This window comes from Bactrocera dorsalis, chromosome 2 (assembly GCF_023373825.1).
Source record: "Bactrocera dorsalis isolate Fly_Bdor chromosome 2, ASM2337382v1, whole genome shotgun sequence".
NCBI classification, from domain to species: Eukaryota; Metazoa; Arthropoda; class Insecta; order Diptera; family Tephritidae; genus Bactrocera; species Bactrocera dorsalis.
In genome coordinates this window covers 66,743,011-66,760,638 of record NC_064304.1, presented here as the reverse complement: position 1 = coordinate 66,760,638, position 17,628 = coordinate 66,743,011, and the positions used below count along the sequence as shown (strand labels likewise).

Below are 17,628 nucleotides of genomic sequence, written 5' to 3'. Positions count from 1 at the left end.
CTGACGCAGCAACGCCACCACTACCACCCCAATCACAATCGTTGCCGCCATCATCAGCAACAGCGCACTATCCACCATCACATCAGCAACACTATGCCACGAGCAACACAGTGGCGCCACTGTCGGATGCCTTTCAACTGCAAACAGCCTATTATCACCAGCAACAGCATGCGCCGCCGTCGCAATCTCAGCAAGAAGACCAATCAGCAACGTACGTGACGTCACAACAGCCGTCTACACAATACCAACATGCGGCGGCCACAACAACAAGAGTAAATCAACATGCAGCGAGCAGCAACAGTCGAGCAACGCAGTCGATAGCCACACACCACACAACGAACACATCAGCAGCAGCAGCAACCTGCAGCAATGGCGCACGCGTTGACACACGTCACACAACAACAACAACAACCGTGTCAACGGGCGTCATCAGTCACTCAAAGCTCTGACCATACGTCGCTGGGATATATCATATCCGGCGTCATCTAACATCGGCACAATAAAGTGCACTGGCTGTCAACGCTTCTCACATTCACCACCTACCCAGGATCGAGTTAGACTCGAGTCGTCTCGCCGACCTCGGAAGGTGGTGACTTCTATGCAAATTGGCGGCATGGCAATGACCGACTGGGGTTCGATTCATCTCAGCGGCATTTCCCGGACCGAACCAGACTCGACTCGTCTCGTCGGCCACCCCATCTGCAAAGAAGACGTGGAAGAGGAAGTGCAGGAGCCAGTTAGTTAAGTTAGTTTTAAGTAATTTATTGTAAACTGCATTTGCAGTAATACTGCAAGGCGGGGAGAATGTTGACGCCGCCCCCGCCCAATGTCTTTTGCCACGTTTGTTTCGCAGAGCAATCTTTTCTTTTACTCTTTTCGAAGTTTTTTCGGAGTTTTAATTCGCGCGCAACTAAACACTTACTAAAAAGTTGCGCGCTCTCTCCTTTTGCGACAACCTAGCGATACAGACGTGGTAAGTGTATTTCCAATTTATTATAATTAAATATATGTATTATAAGAAACCTTTGTTTTTTATTTAACATTTTGTGGAATCATTTGCGCCGAACGTTTCCCTACGGCCAAGCACATCTTTGGAACGAACGAGCACCGTGCTCCACCACCCGAATTATCAATCCCAGTGAACAAACAGAAAAAATGTTATCATGGCATTGGCAGGTCATGTCGAGCTTTGCGAGATGATATGATGATGATAAAATTACGTCAAGATCCAATTATCACCTTAGAAAAAAAAATCGAATTTCTTAGCACAAGAAAATGTTTATCAACAATATCATTCAATTGTCAAAGTCTTCGTGCTCATGTTGATGATTTCTCAGATAGACTGTTTAAACAGTCAAAAATCTTGATGTTATTAGAAACATTTATGAACGACAATGGGCCTCCTGTATCCGGACCTAATTTTGAAAAATTGAATTTAATTTCCATTTATATATCACCAAATTCATCGATGAGAGATATAAAATTGTTCATCGGTAAAGCTTTATTACCGTTGTCAACTGCAGGTTCGCAAGCTTTTGCAGATATTATCGGAGAAGCAGTAAAGTATAGCGAACCGGTACTCCTTGCGGGAGATTTCAATGTAAATTTCTCATTGCCAGAAGCTGAACCATTACTGGCATTCCTCAGATAGAAGTTTCATTAGAAATGATCCTACGACAAAAGGAGGTATGACTATTGATGCGGTATTCGCGAGAAATATATATAAAATAGATCTAAGACAATTCATATCGTATTTTAGTTATCATAATCCAATTGTGAATATTATAGATATCAATCCGCCAGAACCCAAAAATGATAATTGAATTAGACTTTGCTTTATAAAATGTGCATAATAAATTTATAAAATGTGAATTTAAGAAAGTGTTGGTCACTTCACCATATTTTGATCCTTTCCCTCTTGCTAGTTTTCTTTCATCTATACTAATTATATAAAATCGCTTATATGAAAAATGTTTGTAACGGCTAATCTCCTAAAGTTCTGAAGCGATTTTTATAATTTTTTTTTTTAAAATAAAGCATTTGCTCTAGGCTCGCGAGTGGTATACTTTTTTTTTTAATTTTCCGAAATCAAATCCTTTTTCTTTCGGGTTGAAGTTTTTGAAAAACCAAAAATATTGCAAGCATAAGGTTTTTCGTTCACCAAACGCAGTCTACAGCGAAGCGCGCTTTGTGTGTGTGCGTGTGCCCTTTATCGTTTGCGGCACGCACTCTCTCTCTCTTCCATCTCTGCACATCTTTTCCAGCATAACGTAATGAAGTAAAGTACATACATATGTACATATGTATGCACTCTCTCTTCCATCTCTCACATCTTTTCTACATAACTTATTGAAGTAAAGTACAAAGCAAAAAAGTTTGCATATATAAATGATCGCAGAACAAGTGAAATAACGCTAAACAGCACAATCAAATGCTCGCATAAATTGCCGTATGTATGCATGTATGTAGTTATGTAAATACAGTGTCAACTATATTTATTCTGTTTTACAGCTACTTATTTTGCAGCAACGCACCGTTGCTTGAATTACTTTTCTCATTGTCTTTGTACTTTTTTGTAACAAAGCACATTGAAAATAAAAACAGAACGCTCTCCGTAAGGAACATCCAAAAACCAATAAAATCAAATATTAAGATGTAATGTGGTTTTCATGTGTGTCTGCGAAATACTTGCTGGTTTCTTCTAACTTTATTGTATTTATGATCGTATTCTGCAAATGGTAGAGTAAAATTGGAAATTCATTGTCTTTAAATCAAAAGGTAAAGATTAGATTTAAGCGAAACTAATTTGGTTAATAATAAATATACGGTTTTTACAATAAAAGCTTTCAGAGATGCCAAAAGCAAAATCTCAATTATTTAGATCCTCATCAAATAGACGGCAAATTCAGCTAAGATGAAATGAGACGGTCGACGAGAGTGCAAATCGCGTAGAGAATGTAAGGTTGCAAATGATGCAGAATAGACAAGGGGCGATTGCTTTCAAATCAGCGTTTAACTATAGACAGGATTGTAATTATTTGGACCATTCCCTTTTATTCATTGGTCGAATGAATGGCATTTGCAATTTTTGTAAGGCTAAAAAGTGGGTGAAAGAGGCACCAGGTTTGTGTTGTAGCAAGAGACATGCAAGTGAGACATATAGGTGAGCCTTCGCTGACAATCAAAGCGCTGCTTTGAGGTGAGCATCAGTCGTCCTGTCACTTAAAAAAAAATATAAGAAAATGCAATGGTTGTGACTTCGTTTGGTGGTAATGAAATTAGGGAGGGTAATTTCATGCCAACGTTTAAAATACATGGACAAGTTTACCACGTTATTGGGAGTTTATTGCCAGCGCCGAACGCAACACCAAAATTTAAATTGACTGCCAATATGCGAATAAATCTTTGTGGAGCTGGACCATCCAATCGGTTTGCAGAGTTCCTACTTAAAATAGGTAACGGTTGCAAATCTGTCACCAAAGATAGTTATGTAACAATGCCAGATATTGCAGGAACCTGTGTTAGAACAGTTGACCAACTTATTGATAACGTGTATCCAGATATTATTAATTTGCACCACAAAGATTCTAAGTGGTTATATGAGTGAGCTATAATTACTTCGACGAATTCCGCTGCAGACGAAATCAACAAAGCCGTTTGTCAAAGAATATTATCAGAATATAAAATTTACAATTCTTTTGACACAGTGACAGATGAAGGAGACGTTGTTCACTATCCAACGGAGTTTCTTAACTCTCTTAATCCCTCGGGACTACCTCCATTTCAACTAGAACTTAAAATTGGTACGCCAATAATCCTTCTACGAAATCTTAAGCCTCCCAATTTATGTAATGGCACTCGACTGAAGATAACGCACTTGATGCCTAATATCATTCAAGCAAACATTTTAACCGAACCTGCAGCAGGCGAAAGCACAATGATCCCTCGGATACCAATGATACCTACAGATCTTCCATTTAGTTTCAAAAGAGTACAGTTCCCCGTTAAGACGTGTTTTGCGATTACCATTAATAAGTCCCAAGGGCAAACATTTAATACTGTTGGCATAGATCTTCGAAACGAAGTATTTTCTCACGGTCAGTTACATGTATGTGGCTCTGTCACGAATTGGTTCCCCGCAAAACAAACTGTTCTCATTTCTGGCAATGGAAATAAAACAAAAAATGTTGTATTCACTAAAGTTTTTAATAATTAAAATATATCCTTTTTGGTTATTGTTCCAAAATACATCAATTATAGTATACCTTATTTCATATCTTGAATTAATATTTACTCTATACAATCCTATTTATTTTAAGTAAGAGTTTTGAATTGTTACCTTTTTGTTATCTATTTTTAATTTTTCTGTAAAAAAAAATTTAATAAACAAATTATTTATAACGTTAATGAATTTGAAAGTGTTTGCAATTAATTCAAATATGGGTAGTAAATATTTGTAAGTCTAACATAAGATACACATTATACTCATGTATGTGTGTTTACATGTACGAATAAAGGTATTCTTTTATTTGCATTTTAAACTACATTAAACTCTTTCCAATACCCTCATCGTTTCAGTTTTTGCGGCGTAACAAAGTACGCCGGGTATTTGCTAGTACAAAATAATATGCATTTCTTGGAATATCACTAAGAAGTATAACTTCCTCCGCGCGTAGGGACTCCACGCACCTTTTTTTTATTTTATTTGGGTCTATTTTGATGACATTTTGAGCTGCTTATAACCCAAAAACTCTATTTCTTCCGTGAAAAGTTTTGATTTTTCTAATGAAATTTTCATATTAGTATTTTTCAATATTTTTGTAATTATTTCCAAATCCTTTAAGTGTTGAGTTACATTTTTCGAAAAAATAATTACATCATCCATATAAACATGACAGATTTTTCCTATATGTTCACGCAATATATCATCCATTGCTCTCTGAAAAATTCTAGGGGAATTTTTTATCTCAAAAGGAATCCTCAAAAATTCATATTTCCCATTATTAACGGAAAAGGCTGTTTTCTCAATATCATTTCCAGTCATTAAAATTTGATGAAATCCTGATTCTAGATCAATTGTTGAGAAATATTTTCCTTTGCCTAGATTAGACAGTATTACGTTTGTATCCGGTATAGGATAACGATCAGAAATTGTATTCTCATTTATTTTTTTGTAGTCAATTGCTATTCTAAGTTTTGGTGTTCCATTGTCATTTGTACCCGTTTTTGGTACCACCCAAATTGGTGAGTTATATGGACTTTTACTTGGTTTTATTATATCATTAATCATTTTATTTATTTCTTCATTAACAAACGAGTTTACAGATAAGGGATATGGATTTTGTCTGCTCCATATCAGATCCTCAGTTTTCATTCTTATTTCCGCTTTTACATTTGTCATGAAGGGAAGGCTTGTATTGATATTCGAATGCATTTGAGCATTATTTTCTTTTATTTTTGTTTTAAGTTCAGTTAATTTTTCTTCTTGATTTTCAGTATTCTTTTCCGAATAGTAATCATTATCGTAATTCATATCTGAGCCTCTTTCACCCAATATCGAATAGCTATCATTCATGTTGCCGGCAAATTCATCGGCTGACGTTGTAGAACACTTTCGTTCCACAATATTTTCTTTATAATTACTATTTTCATTCTGCTGGTATAAATCTTCAGCTGGCATTTTAGGACCTTTTAGTCCCAAAATAATTTCTTTAAATCAAATATTGCCGGTAAAATCTTCGGCTGGCTTTGTTGAACTCTTTCGTTCCCCATTTTTTTTTTTATAATTTTTTTTTCATTATGCTGGTATAAATCTTCAGCTGGCGTTTTAGGATCTTTTTGTCCCTAAATAAATTTGTTGAATCTACTATTACCGGTAAAATCTTCTTCTGGCGGTGTAGAACTTGATTGTTCCACAATTTTAATATTTTTTAATTTTTAATATTACCGGTACTTTTCTCGGCTAGATTTTTGGAAGCTTCTTGTTCCTTAGTTTTGTTTTCAAAATAAATGTTCTTACTTCTGTTTTCTTTTTCCATGTTATTCTTTACTTTATAATTAATTTTCCCATTGAACACATCGATAAGTGCCTCAATCTTTTTAAGAAAATTGTATCCCAAGAGGTGATCCAATTCTAATCCCTCTATTTCATAGAATATTTCTTCGACTCCAAATATGGTTATTATGTGGTAAAATTAGATAATAGGATAGCCATTCGCGGTTTTTATGCGCTTACAAATGGCTAATTTGTTCTAATTTTTGTAAACCCCATACTTAATGTAGCACGAAGTTGCTCCCGTATCGATTAGAGCCTTTAAGTTTTTATTTAATTTGAAGTCATGTAGTTTGAGATAGGAGAGTTCGTCCCGTCTTCGCCTAAAAAATTGCTCTCATTCACATTAATAATTCTTTGACTTTTCTCTTTATTGTTTGTATAGATTGGCTTTGACTTGTTTCTATCGTACATGAAATTTTGTGCAAACCAGGCTCTTTGGTTATTTGATTCTAGTTCCTGAGCTTTTGCTAAAACATTAGGTAAAGCTTGTGGGTTTAGAGAAAATATTATGTTTCTTAGTGGGGTATTTAGTCCTGTTATAAAAATTCGTAAAGCATGTTCCCTATTCTTTTTGTTTAATTCTTTTGTTAGGTCTGCGTTATTTCCGTGTGTCATAATTGTTTTTTTTTATTAATATGGTACATTTTTTGTTGACGAGGTTGTAATATTGTATTCTACAACCGGCATTACACCCTGCCTAAGGTTGCTTAGTTCCAGTTCGATTATACGTGTAGGACGTTTGTCCGCAAATGCAAAGTCTAAACGAGATTTAATTGCTTCGAAATTGAGTACTGTTCCATGGTTTGTTAATGCATCGTTTGCATCATGCGTTATTTTATTTCGCAGTATTGTGAGTGCAGCAAAGTATTTTCTACTACTCTTTGCGTATAGGCTCATAGAGTTAAGCGCTGTCTCTCCAACTAACATATAAATTCGTCCTATCAGTAAATTCAGGTACAGATTTAACTACCTCTAATGATTCTTGACATACTATATTATCGTCTATTGTTTGTGTTAGAAAATCGGTTACACTATTAGTATTCACTACTACGTATATTTGTGAGCGTAATTGCTCTACTTTTTCACGTAATGCTATATTACCGTCAGCAATAAGGCGAGTTATTAAGTCTACGGTCAAAGCGTCACCCTGTAGTTCGGTACCATCGGGGAAGAGCTAACGTTATGACTAATTCCTAATCATTAGAACCAGTTCCAGCCCGATTACTCGCAATGTTATTTGACTAACGATTTTTACATTGCAATGTCCTACGAGAGTAATCGAGCGGTGCGACGCTACATTACCAGTCATTGGTGAAATGACAAGTTCCAAAATCGTTAGTGAATCGCTAATACAGAATCGCTAGCATTTTCATTAATTCAAAATGGCTAGTGATTTGACTAATTCAAAATCGTTAGCGATTTCATTAATTCTAACTCGCTAGCCATTCTACTGGTTCAATTTTACGAAAATAAAAGAAATTTTTATGAAATTCAAAGCAATAGATTTATTAAATTCAATTATACATATGTATTTTTTAATTTATTTTCTTTCTTAGTAGTTTTAAAATATATACTGTCTTACATTATATTGTTATTTATTAATCATTTATTTTCTTTATTTACTAAATGATTTTTTTTTATTACTCGTTTTTTTTTTTTGACGCTGAAGGGCTTGGCGCAGTTGATTCTCTGGCGATCCAGCGTCTATCCTGGTAGGTATGGACTCTAAAATAATTAAAATATATTTGTTATTAGCTGTTTTAATTAAAAAGCTTGACCTGTTCTTACCAATAAGGGCGTCGAAAAAATTTGTAAAGCTTTTGAGCGAATCCTTGCCCAACACTCCATCAATATTGTACTGCATGGCCAATTCGTCTGTTATAATATTCTTCAGGTTTGTCACCACTCCAGAACCCTGGAGAATTTGAGTCATACATTTGATCTGCAAGAAAGTAAAGGGTTGAAACGGTAAAAATAAAAAAAAAATCGAAATTTACTGAAACGTATTTTAAATAAGGAAATCGAAAAAAAAATATTACTTACGTAGTTCTTTTTTCCGCGAACTTCTATATTTTCATTAATTCGGCCCAAATCTGTTTTGTTTTTAATTGGAAATTCTCTCATTTTCGATGAGTCGTCGGTGCGTTCTTTCAGAAGATGCTGAATGAGGACTTTCTGCTGCGCTACTTCTTCTAGGAGCACTTGGTACTGTGCAGAAATTTGGCTCATTTTTCTTTCCATCAGTTCTAGAAATAAAAAATATATATGAATGAAAAGAGGAATATACTTGTTGGCAGCTTATACTTTACCTTCGAAGAAAGCCTTTAAAGCTTCCTTATCTTCGCATTTACATGCCTTTTCTGTATATACTTGATTGTAGCAAGTCTTTTTAATTCGTTTTGGGTTCGGACCATCCATATATTACACTTCACTTTTTTATTTTTTTATTCGGCTTTAATTTTTTCACTAACAACACTAAAATAAATTATTTTTATTTAAGGAATGTCTGTTCTTTATTGACCTTTTTCGACTGCTCTTCAACTACAATTGACACTCAAGATCTAAACAATTTAGTGAAAAATGACAACGGCAGACTGAGCGTTCGATCGAACTACAATTCCTGCGAATTTCTGCAGCAATAGTACGGGACACTAAATTTCTGTTGAATTTTGATCTGCTCGCACATTGTTGTTATTGCAATTTCAAATACGCATTGAGTTTCGTTTTTTAGGGGTGGGTTCTTTTCAGATTCGATGCCTCGTTGCATTACAAATCATTAGCGAAAAGACTAACTAGCGGAAATGCATGAAATCGCTAGTAGAATTCACGCTCTGGTAATCGCTTGACACCAGCCGAACTACAGGGCACCGTTAGCCATTTTGTCTCATTTTCAGTGTGTCTGATTTTTTGTTTTTGTTTTTATATGGTGGTTCTTTTCACCACAACCGTAACAATTTGAGATTATTTTTTGTATTTATTAGTTTATTTGTTATCCCTTCCTTAAGAAAGGAGGCTTTTCTATTCTGCAGGTTCTGGAGAACAGAATCGCAGAATTAAGCTTTTATTATAAACCGAAGGATCCCCCTTGCGGTGGTGATCAATATATTATGTTACATGGCTGATCGAGCCTTTAATTATTATTTAATTTATTTAAATTGGCCATAGGTCTTAATTTTTTATAATTATCTAGAGGGTGGTGAAACGCAAAGACTTTTAAATTGTTATAAGCTGGAGGGTATCCCCGAGGGTGGTGAATCACAGCATTTGATTATGTAACTTATTGGATGTATCAATCATTAGCTTTATTTATTTATTTTTTTTTTGTTTTTTAATTTTAGGACATTCCCTAGTGTAATGAGCGCCTTTACAGAAATCGCAATATGACAATTTCTTATATTTAGTAGTTAGGCTATTTCCCATTTTTACAATATATTCTTGCAACAAAGTTGCTAAGGAGAGTATTATAGTTTTGTTCACATAACGGTTGTTTGTAAGTCCTTAAAATAAAAGAGTCAGATATAGGGTTATATATACCAAAGTGATCAGGCTGACGAGTAGAGTTGAAATCCGGATGTCTGTCTGTCCGTCTGTCCGTCTGTCCGTCCGTCCGTGCAAGCTGTAACTTGAGTAAAAATTGAGATATCATGATGAAACTTGGTACACGTATTTCTTGGCTCCATAAGAAGGTTAAGTTCGAAGATGGGTAAAATCGGCCCACTGCCACGCCCACAAAATGGCGAAAACCGAAAACTTATAAAGTGTCATAACTAAGCCATAAATAGAGATATTAAAGTGAAATTTGGCACAAAGGATCGCATTAGGGAGGGGCATATTTGGATGTAATTTTTTGAGAAAAGTGGGCGTGGTCCCGCCCCCTACTAAGTTTTTGGTAAATATCTCGGAAACTACTATAACTAAATCAACCAAACTCTATAGAGTCGTTTCCTTCAGGCGTTTCCATATACAGTTCAAAAATGGAAGAAATCGGATAATAACCACGCCCACCTCCCATACAAAGGTTATGTTGAAAATCACTAAAAGTGCGTTACGTTTAACGTTTAACTAACAAAAAACATCAGAAACACTAAATTTTACGGAAGAAATGGCAGAAGGAAGCTGCACCCAGGCTTTTTATAAAAATTGAAAATGGGTATGGCGTCGCCTACTTATGGACCAAAAACCATATCTCAGGAACCACTAATCAAATTAATTTTACAGCAAAATAAAAAAATATGTAAATGACGGATAATGAAATCTCGATTTTCACTTTATCATGATAGAGCATAAAATGTCCGGTGACACCCGAACTTAGCCCTTCCTTACTTGTTTTAAGTGGGTTTTGTTTTTGTAAAATTAACAGATTATCGTTTTACCGAGTAACGAAGTACCAGACTGGCAAGCATGATAGTTTTTCGTCACTCAGCTGTTTTTTTGCGTTGTTGCCTCAAAAGTTAACTTAATTCATTGCAAAAATTACATTTGCTGTCTACTACAAATTAGTTTCGGACAAATTTTTCAAAAGTAGTATTTAATACAAGTATAATTGAATCAGCTGTTTTGAGTAAATAATACTAATTTTATATTTAAACAACAGAAACAAAATCAGCAGAAGCACCAGCTACAACGGGATCAAAGTAACGATGATGGCGCAACAGATGATGCGCCCGGCTCATCGAATCACACCGATACGCATGGTAGCGTCGGTGTGCCGACACTGCCTGCAGCAGCGCTATCTCTGTCAGCAACATCCGTAGGCAGCACACCGCCGAGCAGCGCTGAAGCGACAAATACCAACAATTTCGCTTATTACACGGGCGCCGCTGAAACGGTAGCAGCAACGCCTGTCACAGCTGCAACGCACCGACATGCTGACGCAGCAACGCCACCACTACCACCCCAATCACAATCGTTGCCGCCATCATCAGCAACAGCGCACTATCCACCATCACATCAGCAACACTATGCCACGAGCAACACAGTGGCGCCACTGTCGGATGCCTTTCACTACCAGCAGATGCAGCTACAGCTACAACAACAATATGAGCAGCATTATCAACTGCAAACAGCCTATTATCAGCAGCAACAGCATGCGCCGCCGTCGCAATCTCAGCAAGAAGACCAATCAGCAACGTACGTGACGTCACAACAGCCGTCTACACAATACCAACATGCGGCGGCCACAACAACAAGAGTAAATCAACATGCAGCGCGCAGCAACAGACGAGCAACGCAGTCGATAGCCACACACCACACAACGAACACATCACAAGCAGCAACAACAACACAGCAGCAGCAACCTGCAGCAATGGCGCACGCGTTGACACACGCCACACAGCAACAATAACAACCGTGTCAACGGGCGTCATCAGTCACTCAAAGCTCTGACCATACGTCGCTGGGATATATCATATCCGGCGTCATCTAACATCGGCACAATAAAGTGCACTGGCTGTCAACGCTTCTCACATTCACCACCTACCCAGGATCGAGTTAGACTCGAGTCGTCTCGCCGACCTCGGAAGGTGGTGACTTCTATGCAAATTGGCGGCATGGCAATGACCGACTGGGGTTCGATTCATCTCAGCGGCATTTCCCGGACCGAACCAGACTCGATTCGTCTCGTCAGCCACCCCATCTGCAAAGAAGACGTGGAAGAGGAAGTGCAGGAGCCAGTTAGTTAAGCTAGTTTTAAGTAATTTATTGTAAACTGCATTTGCAGTAATACTGCAAGGCGGGGAGAATGTTGACGCCGCCCCCGCCCAATGTCTTTTGCCACGTCTGTTTCGCAGAGCAATCTTTTCTTTTACTCTTTTCGAAGTTTTTTCGAAGTTTTAATTCGCGCGCAACTAAACACTTACTAAAAAGTTGCGCGCTCTCTCCTTTTGCGACAACCTAGCGATACAGACGTGGTAAGTGTGTTTCCAATTTATTATAATTAAATATATGTATTATAAGAAACCTTTTTTTTATTTAACATTTTGTGGAATCATTTGCGCCGAACGTTTCCCTACGGCCAACCACATCTTTGGAACGAACGAGCACCGTGCTCCACCACCCGAATTATCAATCCCAGTGAACAAACAGAAAAAATGTTATCATGGGATTGGCAGGTCATGTCGCGCTTTGCGAGATGAAATGATAAAATTACGTCAAGATCCAATAATCACCTTAGAAAAAAAAAAATCGAATTTCTTAGCACAAGAAAATGTTTATCAATAATATCATTCAATTGTCAAAATCTTCGTGCTCATGTTGATGATTTCTCAGATAGACTGTTTAAACAGTCAAACATCTTGATGTTATTAGAAACATTTATGAACGACAATGAGCCTCCTGTATCCGGACCTAATTTTGATTTCGTTGTAAGATTTCAACGTAATGAAACAAGAAATTCAGGCGTTGCTATTTATCACAATGAGCAAGACAAATGTCATATTCTCACTCCTCATTTAGATATAAAGGCTCCGTACGCGAGTGATGCTGATGTGACGATATCAACATCAACAAGAATTGGCGATTTGTGTGTGGTAGAATGCAAAATGAACCCTAGCGATAATCATAATAGTAAAAAATTGAATTTAATTTCCATTTATATATCACCAAATTCATCGATGAGAGATATAAAATTGTTCATCGGTAAAGCTTTATTACCGTTGTCAACTGCAGGTTCGCAAGCTTTTGCAGATATTATCGGAGAAGCAGTAAAGTATAGCGAACCGGTACTCCTTGCGGGAGATTTCAATGTAAATTTCTCATTGCCAGAAGCTGAACCATTACTGGCATTCCTCAGATAGAAGTTTTCATTAGAAATGATCCTACGACAAAAGGAGGTACGACTATTGATGCGGTATTCGCGAGAAATATAGATAAAATAGATGTAAGACAATTCATATCGTATTTTAGTTATCATAATCCAATTGTGAATATTATAGATATCAATCCGCCAGAACCCAAAAATGATAATTGAATTAGACTTCGCTTTATAAAATGTGCATGATAAATTTATAAAATGTGAATTTAAGAAAGTGTTGGTCACTTCACCATATTTTTATCCTTTCCCTCTCGCTAGTTTTCTTTCATACAAAATAATATGCATTTCTTGGAATGTCACTAAGAAGTATAACTTCCTCCACGCACCTTTTTTTATTTTATTTGGGTCTATTTTGATGACATTTTGAGCTGCTTATAACCCAAAAACTCTATTTCTTCCGTGAAAAGTTTTGATTTTTCTAATGAAATTTTCATATTAGTATTTTTCAATATTTTTGTAATTATTTCCAAATCCTTTAAGTGTTGAGTTACATTTTTCGAAAAAATAATTACATCATCCATATAAACATGACAGATTTTTCCTATATGTTCACGCAATATATCATCCATTGCTCTCTGAAAAATTCTAGGGGAATTTTTTATCTCAAAAGGAATCCTCAAAAATTCATATTTACCATTATTAACGGAAAAGGCTGTTTTCTCGATATCATTTCCTGTCATTAAAATTTGATGAAATCCTGATTCTAGATCAATGGTTGAGAAATATTTTCCTTTGCCTAGATTAGACAGTATTACGTTTGTATCCGGTATAGGATAACGATCAGAAATTGTATGCTCATTTATTTTTTTGTAGTCAATTGCCATTCTAAGTTTTGGTGTTCTATTGTCATTTGTACCCGTTTTTGGTACCACCCAAATTGGTGAGTTATATGGACTTTTACTTGGTTTTATTATATCATTAATCATTTTATTTATTTCTTCATTAACAAAGGGGTTTACAGATAAGGGATATGGATATTGTCTGCTCCATATCAGATCCTCAGTTTTCATTCTTATTTCCGCTTTTACATTTGTCATGAAGGGAAGGCTTGTATTGATATTCGAACGCATTTGAGCATTATTTTCTTTTATTTTTGTTTTAAGTTCAGTTAATTTTTCTTCTTGATTTTCAGTATTCTTTTCCGACTAGTAATCGTTATCGTAATTCATATCTGAGCCTCTTTCACCCAATATCGAATAGCTATCATTCATGTTGCCGGCAAATTCATCGGCTGACGTTGTAGAACACTTTCGTTCCACAATATTTTCTTTATAATTACTATTTTTCGTTTTAGGACCTTTTAGTCCCAAAATAATTTCTTTAAATAAAATATTGCCGGTAAAATCTTCGGCTGGCTTTGTTGAACTCTTTCGTTCCACAATTTTTTTTTTTATAATTATTTTTTTCATTATGCTGGTATAAATCTTCAGCTGGCGTTTTAGGATCTTTTTGTCCCTAAATAAATTTGTTTAATCTACTATTGCCGGTAAAATCTTCTTCTGGCCGTGTAGAACTTGATTGTTCCACAATTTTAATATTTTTTATTTTTTAATATTACCGGTACTTTTCTCGGCTAGATTTTTGGAAGCTTCTTGTTCCTTAGTTTTGTTTTCAAAATAAATGTTCTTACTTCTGTTTTTTTTCCATGTTATTCTTTACCTTATAATTAATTTTCCCATTGAACACATCGATAAGTGCCTCAATCTTTTTAAGAAAATTGTATCCCAAGAGGTGATCCAATTCTAATCCCTCTATTTCATAGAATATTTCTTCGACTCCAAATATGGTTATTATGTGGTAAAATTAGATAATAGGATAGCCATTCGCGGTTTTTATGCGCTTATAAATGGCTAATTTGTTCTTATTTTTGTAAACCCCAGACTTAATGTAGCACAAAGTTGCTCCCGTATCGATTAGAGCCTTTAAGTTTTTATTTAATTTGAAGTCATGTAGTTTGAGATAGGAGAGTTCGTCCCGTCTTCGCCTAAAAAATTGCTCTCATTCACATTATTAATTCTTTGACTTTTCTCTTTATTGTTTGTATAGATTGGCTTTGACTTGTTTCTATCGTACATGAAATTTTGTGCAAACCAGGCTCTTTGGTTATTTGATTCTAGTTCCTGAGCTTTTGCTAAAACATTAGGTAAATCTTGTGGGTTTAGAGAAAATATTGTGTTTCTTAGTGGGGTATTTAGTCCTGTTATAAAAATTCGTAAAGCATGTTCCCTATTCTTTTTGTTTAATTCTTTTGTTAGGTCTGCGTTATTTCCGTGTGTCATAATTGTTTTGTTTTTATTAATATGGTACATTTTTTGTTGACGAGGTTGTAATATTGTATTCTACAACCGACATTACACCCTGCCTTAGGATGCTTAGTTCCTGTTCGATTATACGTATAGGACGTTTGTCCGCAAATGCAAAGTCTAAACGAGATTTAATTGCTTCGAAATTGAGTACTGTTCCATGGTTTGTTAATGCATCGTTTGCATCATGCGTTATTTTATTTCGCAGTATTGTGAGTGCAGCAAAGTATTTTCTACTACTCTTTGCGTATAGGCTCATAGAGTTAAGCGCTGTCTCTCCAACTAACACATAAATTCGTCCTATCAGTAAATTCAGGTACAGATTTAACTACCTCTAATGATTCTTGACATACTATATTATCGTCTATTGTTTGTGTTAGAAAATCGGTTACACTATTAGTATTCACTACTACGTATATTTGTGAGCGTAATTGCTCTACTTTTCACGTAATGCTATATTACCGTCAGCAATAAGGCGAGTTATTAAGTCTACGGTCAAAGCGTCACCGTTAGCCATTTTGTCTCATTTTCAGTGTGTCTGATTTTTTGTTTTTGTTTTTTTTTTATATGGTGGTTCTTTTCACCACAACCGTAACAATTTGAGATCATTTTTTGTATTTATTAGTTTATTTGTTATCCCTTCCTTAAGAAAGGAGGCTTTCCTATTCTGCAGGTTCTGGAGAACAGAATCGCAGAATTAAGCTTTTATTATAAACCGAAGGGTCCCCCTTGCGGTGGTGATCAATATATTATGTTACATGGCTGATCGAGCCTTTAATTATTATTTAATTTATTTAAATTGGCCATAGGTCTTAATTTTTTATAATTATCTAGAGGGTGGTGAAACGCAAAGACTTTTAAATTGTTATAAGCTGGAGGGTCTCCCCGAGGGTGGTGAATCACAGCATTTGATTATGTAACTTATTGGATGTATCAATCATTAGCTTTATTTATTTATTTTTTTTTTTGTTTTTTAATTTTAGGACATTCCCTAGTGTAATGAGCGCCTTTACAGAAATCGCAATATGACAATTTCTTATATTTAGTAGTTAGGCTATTTCCCATTTTTACAATATATTTTTGCAACAAAGTTGCTAAGGAGAGTATTATAGTTTTGTTCACATAACGGTTGTTTGTAAGTCCTTAAAATAAAAGAGTCAGATATAGGGTTATATATACCAAAGTGATCAGGCTGACGAGTAGAGTTGAAATCCGGATGTCTGTCTGACCGTCCGTCTGCCTGTCCGTCCGTCCGTCTGTCCGTCCATCCGTGCAAGCTGTAACTTGAGTAAAAATTGAGATATCATGATGAAACTTGGTACACGTATTTCTTGGCTCCATAGGAAGGTTAAGTTCGGCCCATTGCCACGCCCACAAAATGGCGAAAGCCGAAAACTTATAAAGTGTCATAACTAAGCCATAAATAGAGATATTAAAGTGAAATTTGGCACAAAGGATCGCATTAGGGAGGGGCATATTTGGACGTAATTTTTTGAGAAAAGTGGGCGTGGTCCCGCCCCCTACTAAGTTTTTGGTAAATATCTCGGAAACTACTATAACTAAATCAACCAAACTCTATAGAGTCGTTTCCTTCAGGCATTTCCATATACAGTTCAAAAATGGAAGAAATCGGATAATAACCACGCCCACCTCCCATACAAAGGTTATGTTGAAAATCACTAAAAGTGCGTTAAACGACTAACAAAAAACATCAGAAACACTAAATTTTACGGAAGAAATGGCAGAAGGAAGCTGCACCCAGGCTTTTTATAAAAATTGAAAATGGGTATGGCGTCGCCTACTTATGGACCAAAAACCATATCTCAGGAACCACTAATCAAATTAATTTTACAGCAAAATAAAAAAATATGTAAATGACGGATAATGAAATCTCGATTTTCACTTTATCATGATAGAGCATAAAATGTCCGGTGACACCCGAACTTAGCCCTTCCTTACTTGTTTTAAGTGGGTTTTGTTTTTGTAAAATTAACAGATTATCGTTTTACCGAGTAACGAAGTACCAGACTGGCAAGCATGATAGTTTTTTCGTCACTCAGCTGTTTTTTTGCGTTGTTGCCTCAAAAGTTAACTTAATTCATTGCAAAAATTACATTTGCTGTCTACTACAAATTAGTTTCGGACAAATTTTTCAAAAGTAGTATTTAATACAAGTATAATTGAATCAGCTGTTTTGAAACAAAGTTTACACCCACTACTGATGTGCAGCAAAAAGTTTGTTTACAGTTAAGTGTTTTAACGAAGTATCAACTTACGAATTAAATTAACGTTACTAATATTCAAAAGTAGCTAAGCTAACAAAATAAGTATTCGACATTTAAAAATACACTAAAAGCGTAACAATAATGAAAAGTTTAAATTTTGTTTTTTTTTCCTCTGGGACGAATAACTTCCCGCAAACTTCTTGGCATTGATTTCTCAAAATGTTTCGTTCGCTC

The 17,628-nt window shown here is 35.7% G+C and overlaps 1 protein-coding gene and 1 long non-coding RNA gene across 4 annotated transcripts in view; both read right to left on the bottom strand.

Annotated features, from left to right (window-relative positions):
* The window catches only part of LOC105233304 (uncharacterized), a 1,563,509-nt gene that overhangs the window by 160,493 nt on the left and 1,385,388 nt on the right, over window positions 1-17,628 (bottom strand). The window lies entirely within an intron of this gene.
* On the bottom strand, window positions 7,547-8,893 carry LOC125776737 (uncharacterized). Its single transcript, XM_049450287.1, has 4 exons — window positions 8,365-8,893; window positions 8,099-8,301; window positions 7,844-7,997; window positions 7,547-7,780 (listed from the first exon to the last, which is right to left on the bottom strand). The coding sequence occupies exons 1-4, from the start codon at window positions 8,471-8,473 to the stop codon at window positions 7,671-7,673; spliced, it is 576 nt and encodes a 191-aa protein (XP_049306244.1). The 5' UTR covers window positions 8,474-8,893; the 3' UTR covers window positions 7,547-7,670.

Bases quoted from the DNA above. Each gene is read 5' to 3' on its own strand.
- LOC125776737 (XM_049450287.1), bottom strand. From the start codon at position 8,473: ATGGATGGTCCGAACCCAAAACGAATTAAAAAGACTTGCTACAATCAA. The intron at 7,998-8,098 runs GTAAGTAATATT...ACTTTCTTGCAG, and splicing joins TTCGCGGAAAAAAGAACTAC to ATCAAATGTATGACTCAAAT. The intron at 7,781-7,843 runs GTAAGAACAGGT...TAATTATTTTAG, and splicing joins TTTTTTCGACGCCCTTATTG to AGTCCATACCTACCAGGATA.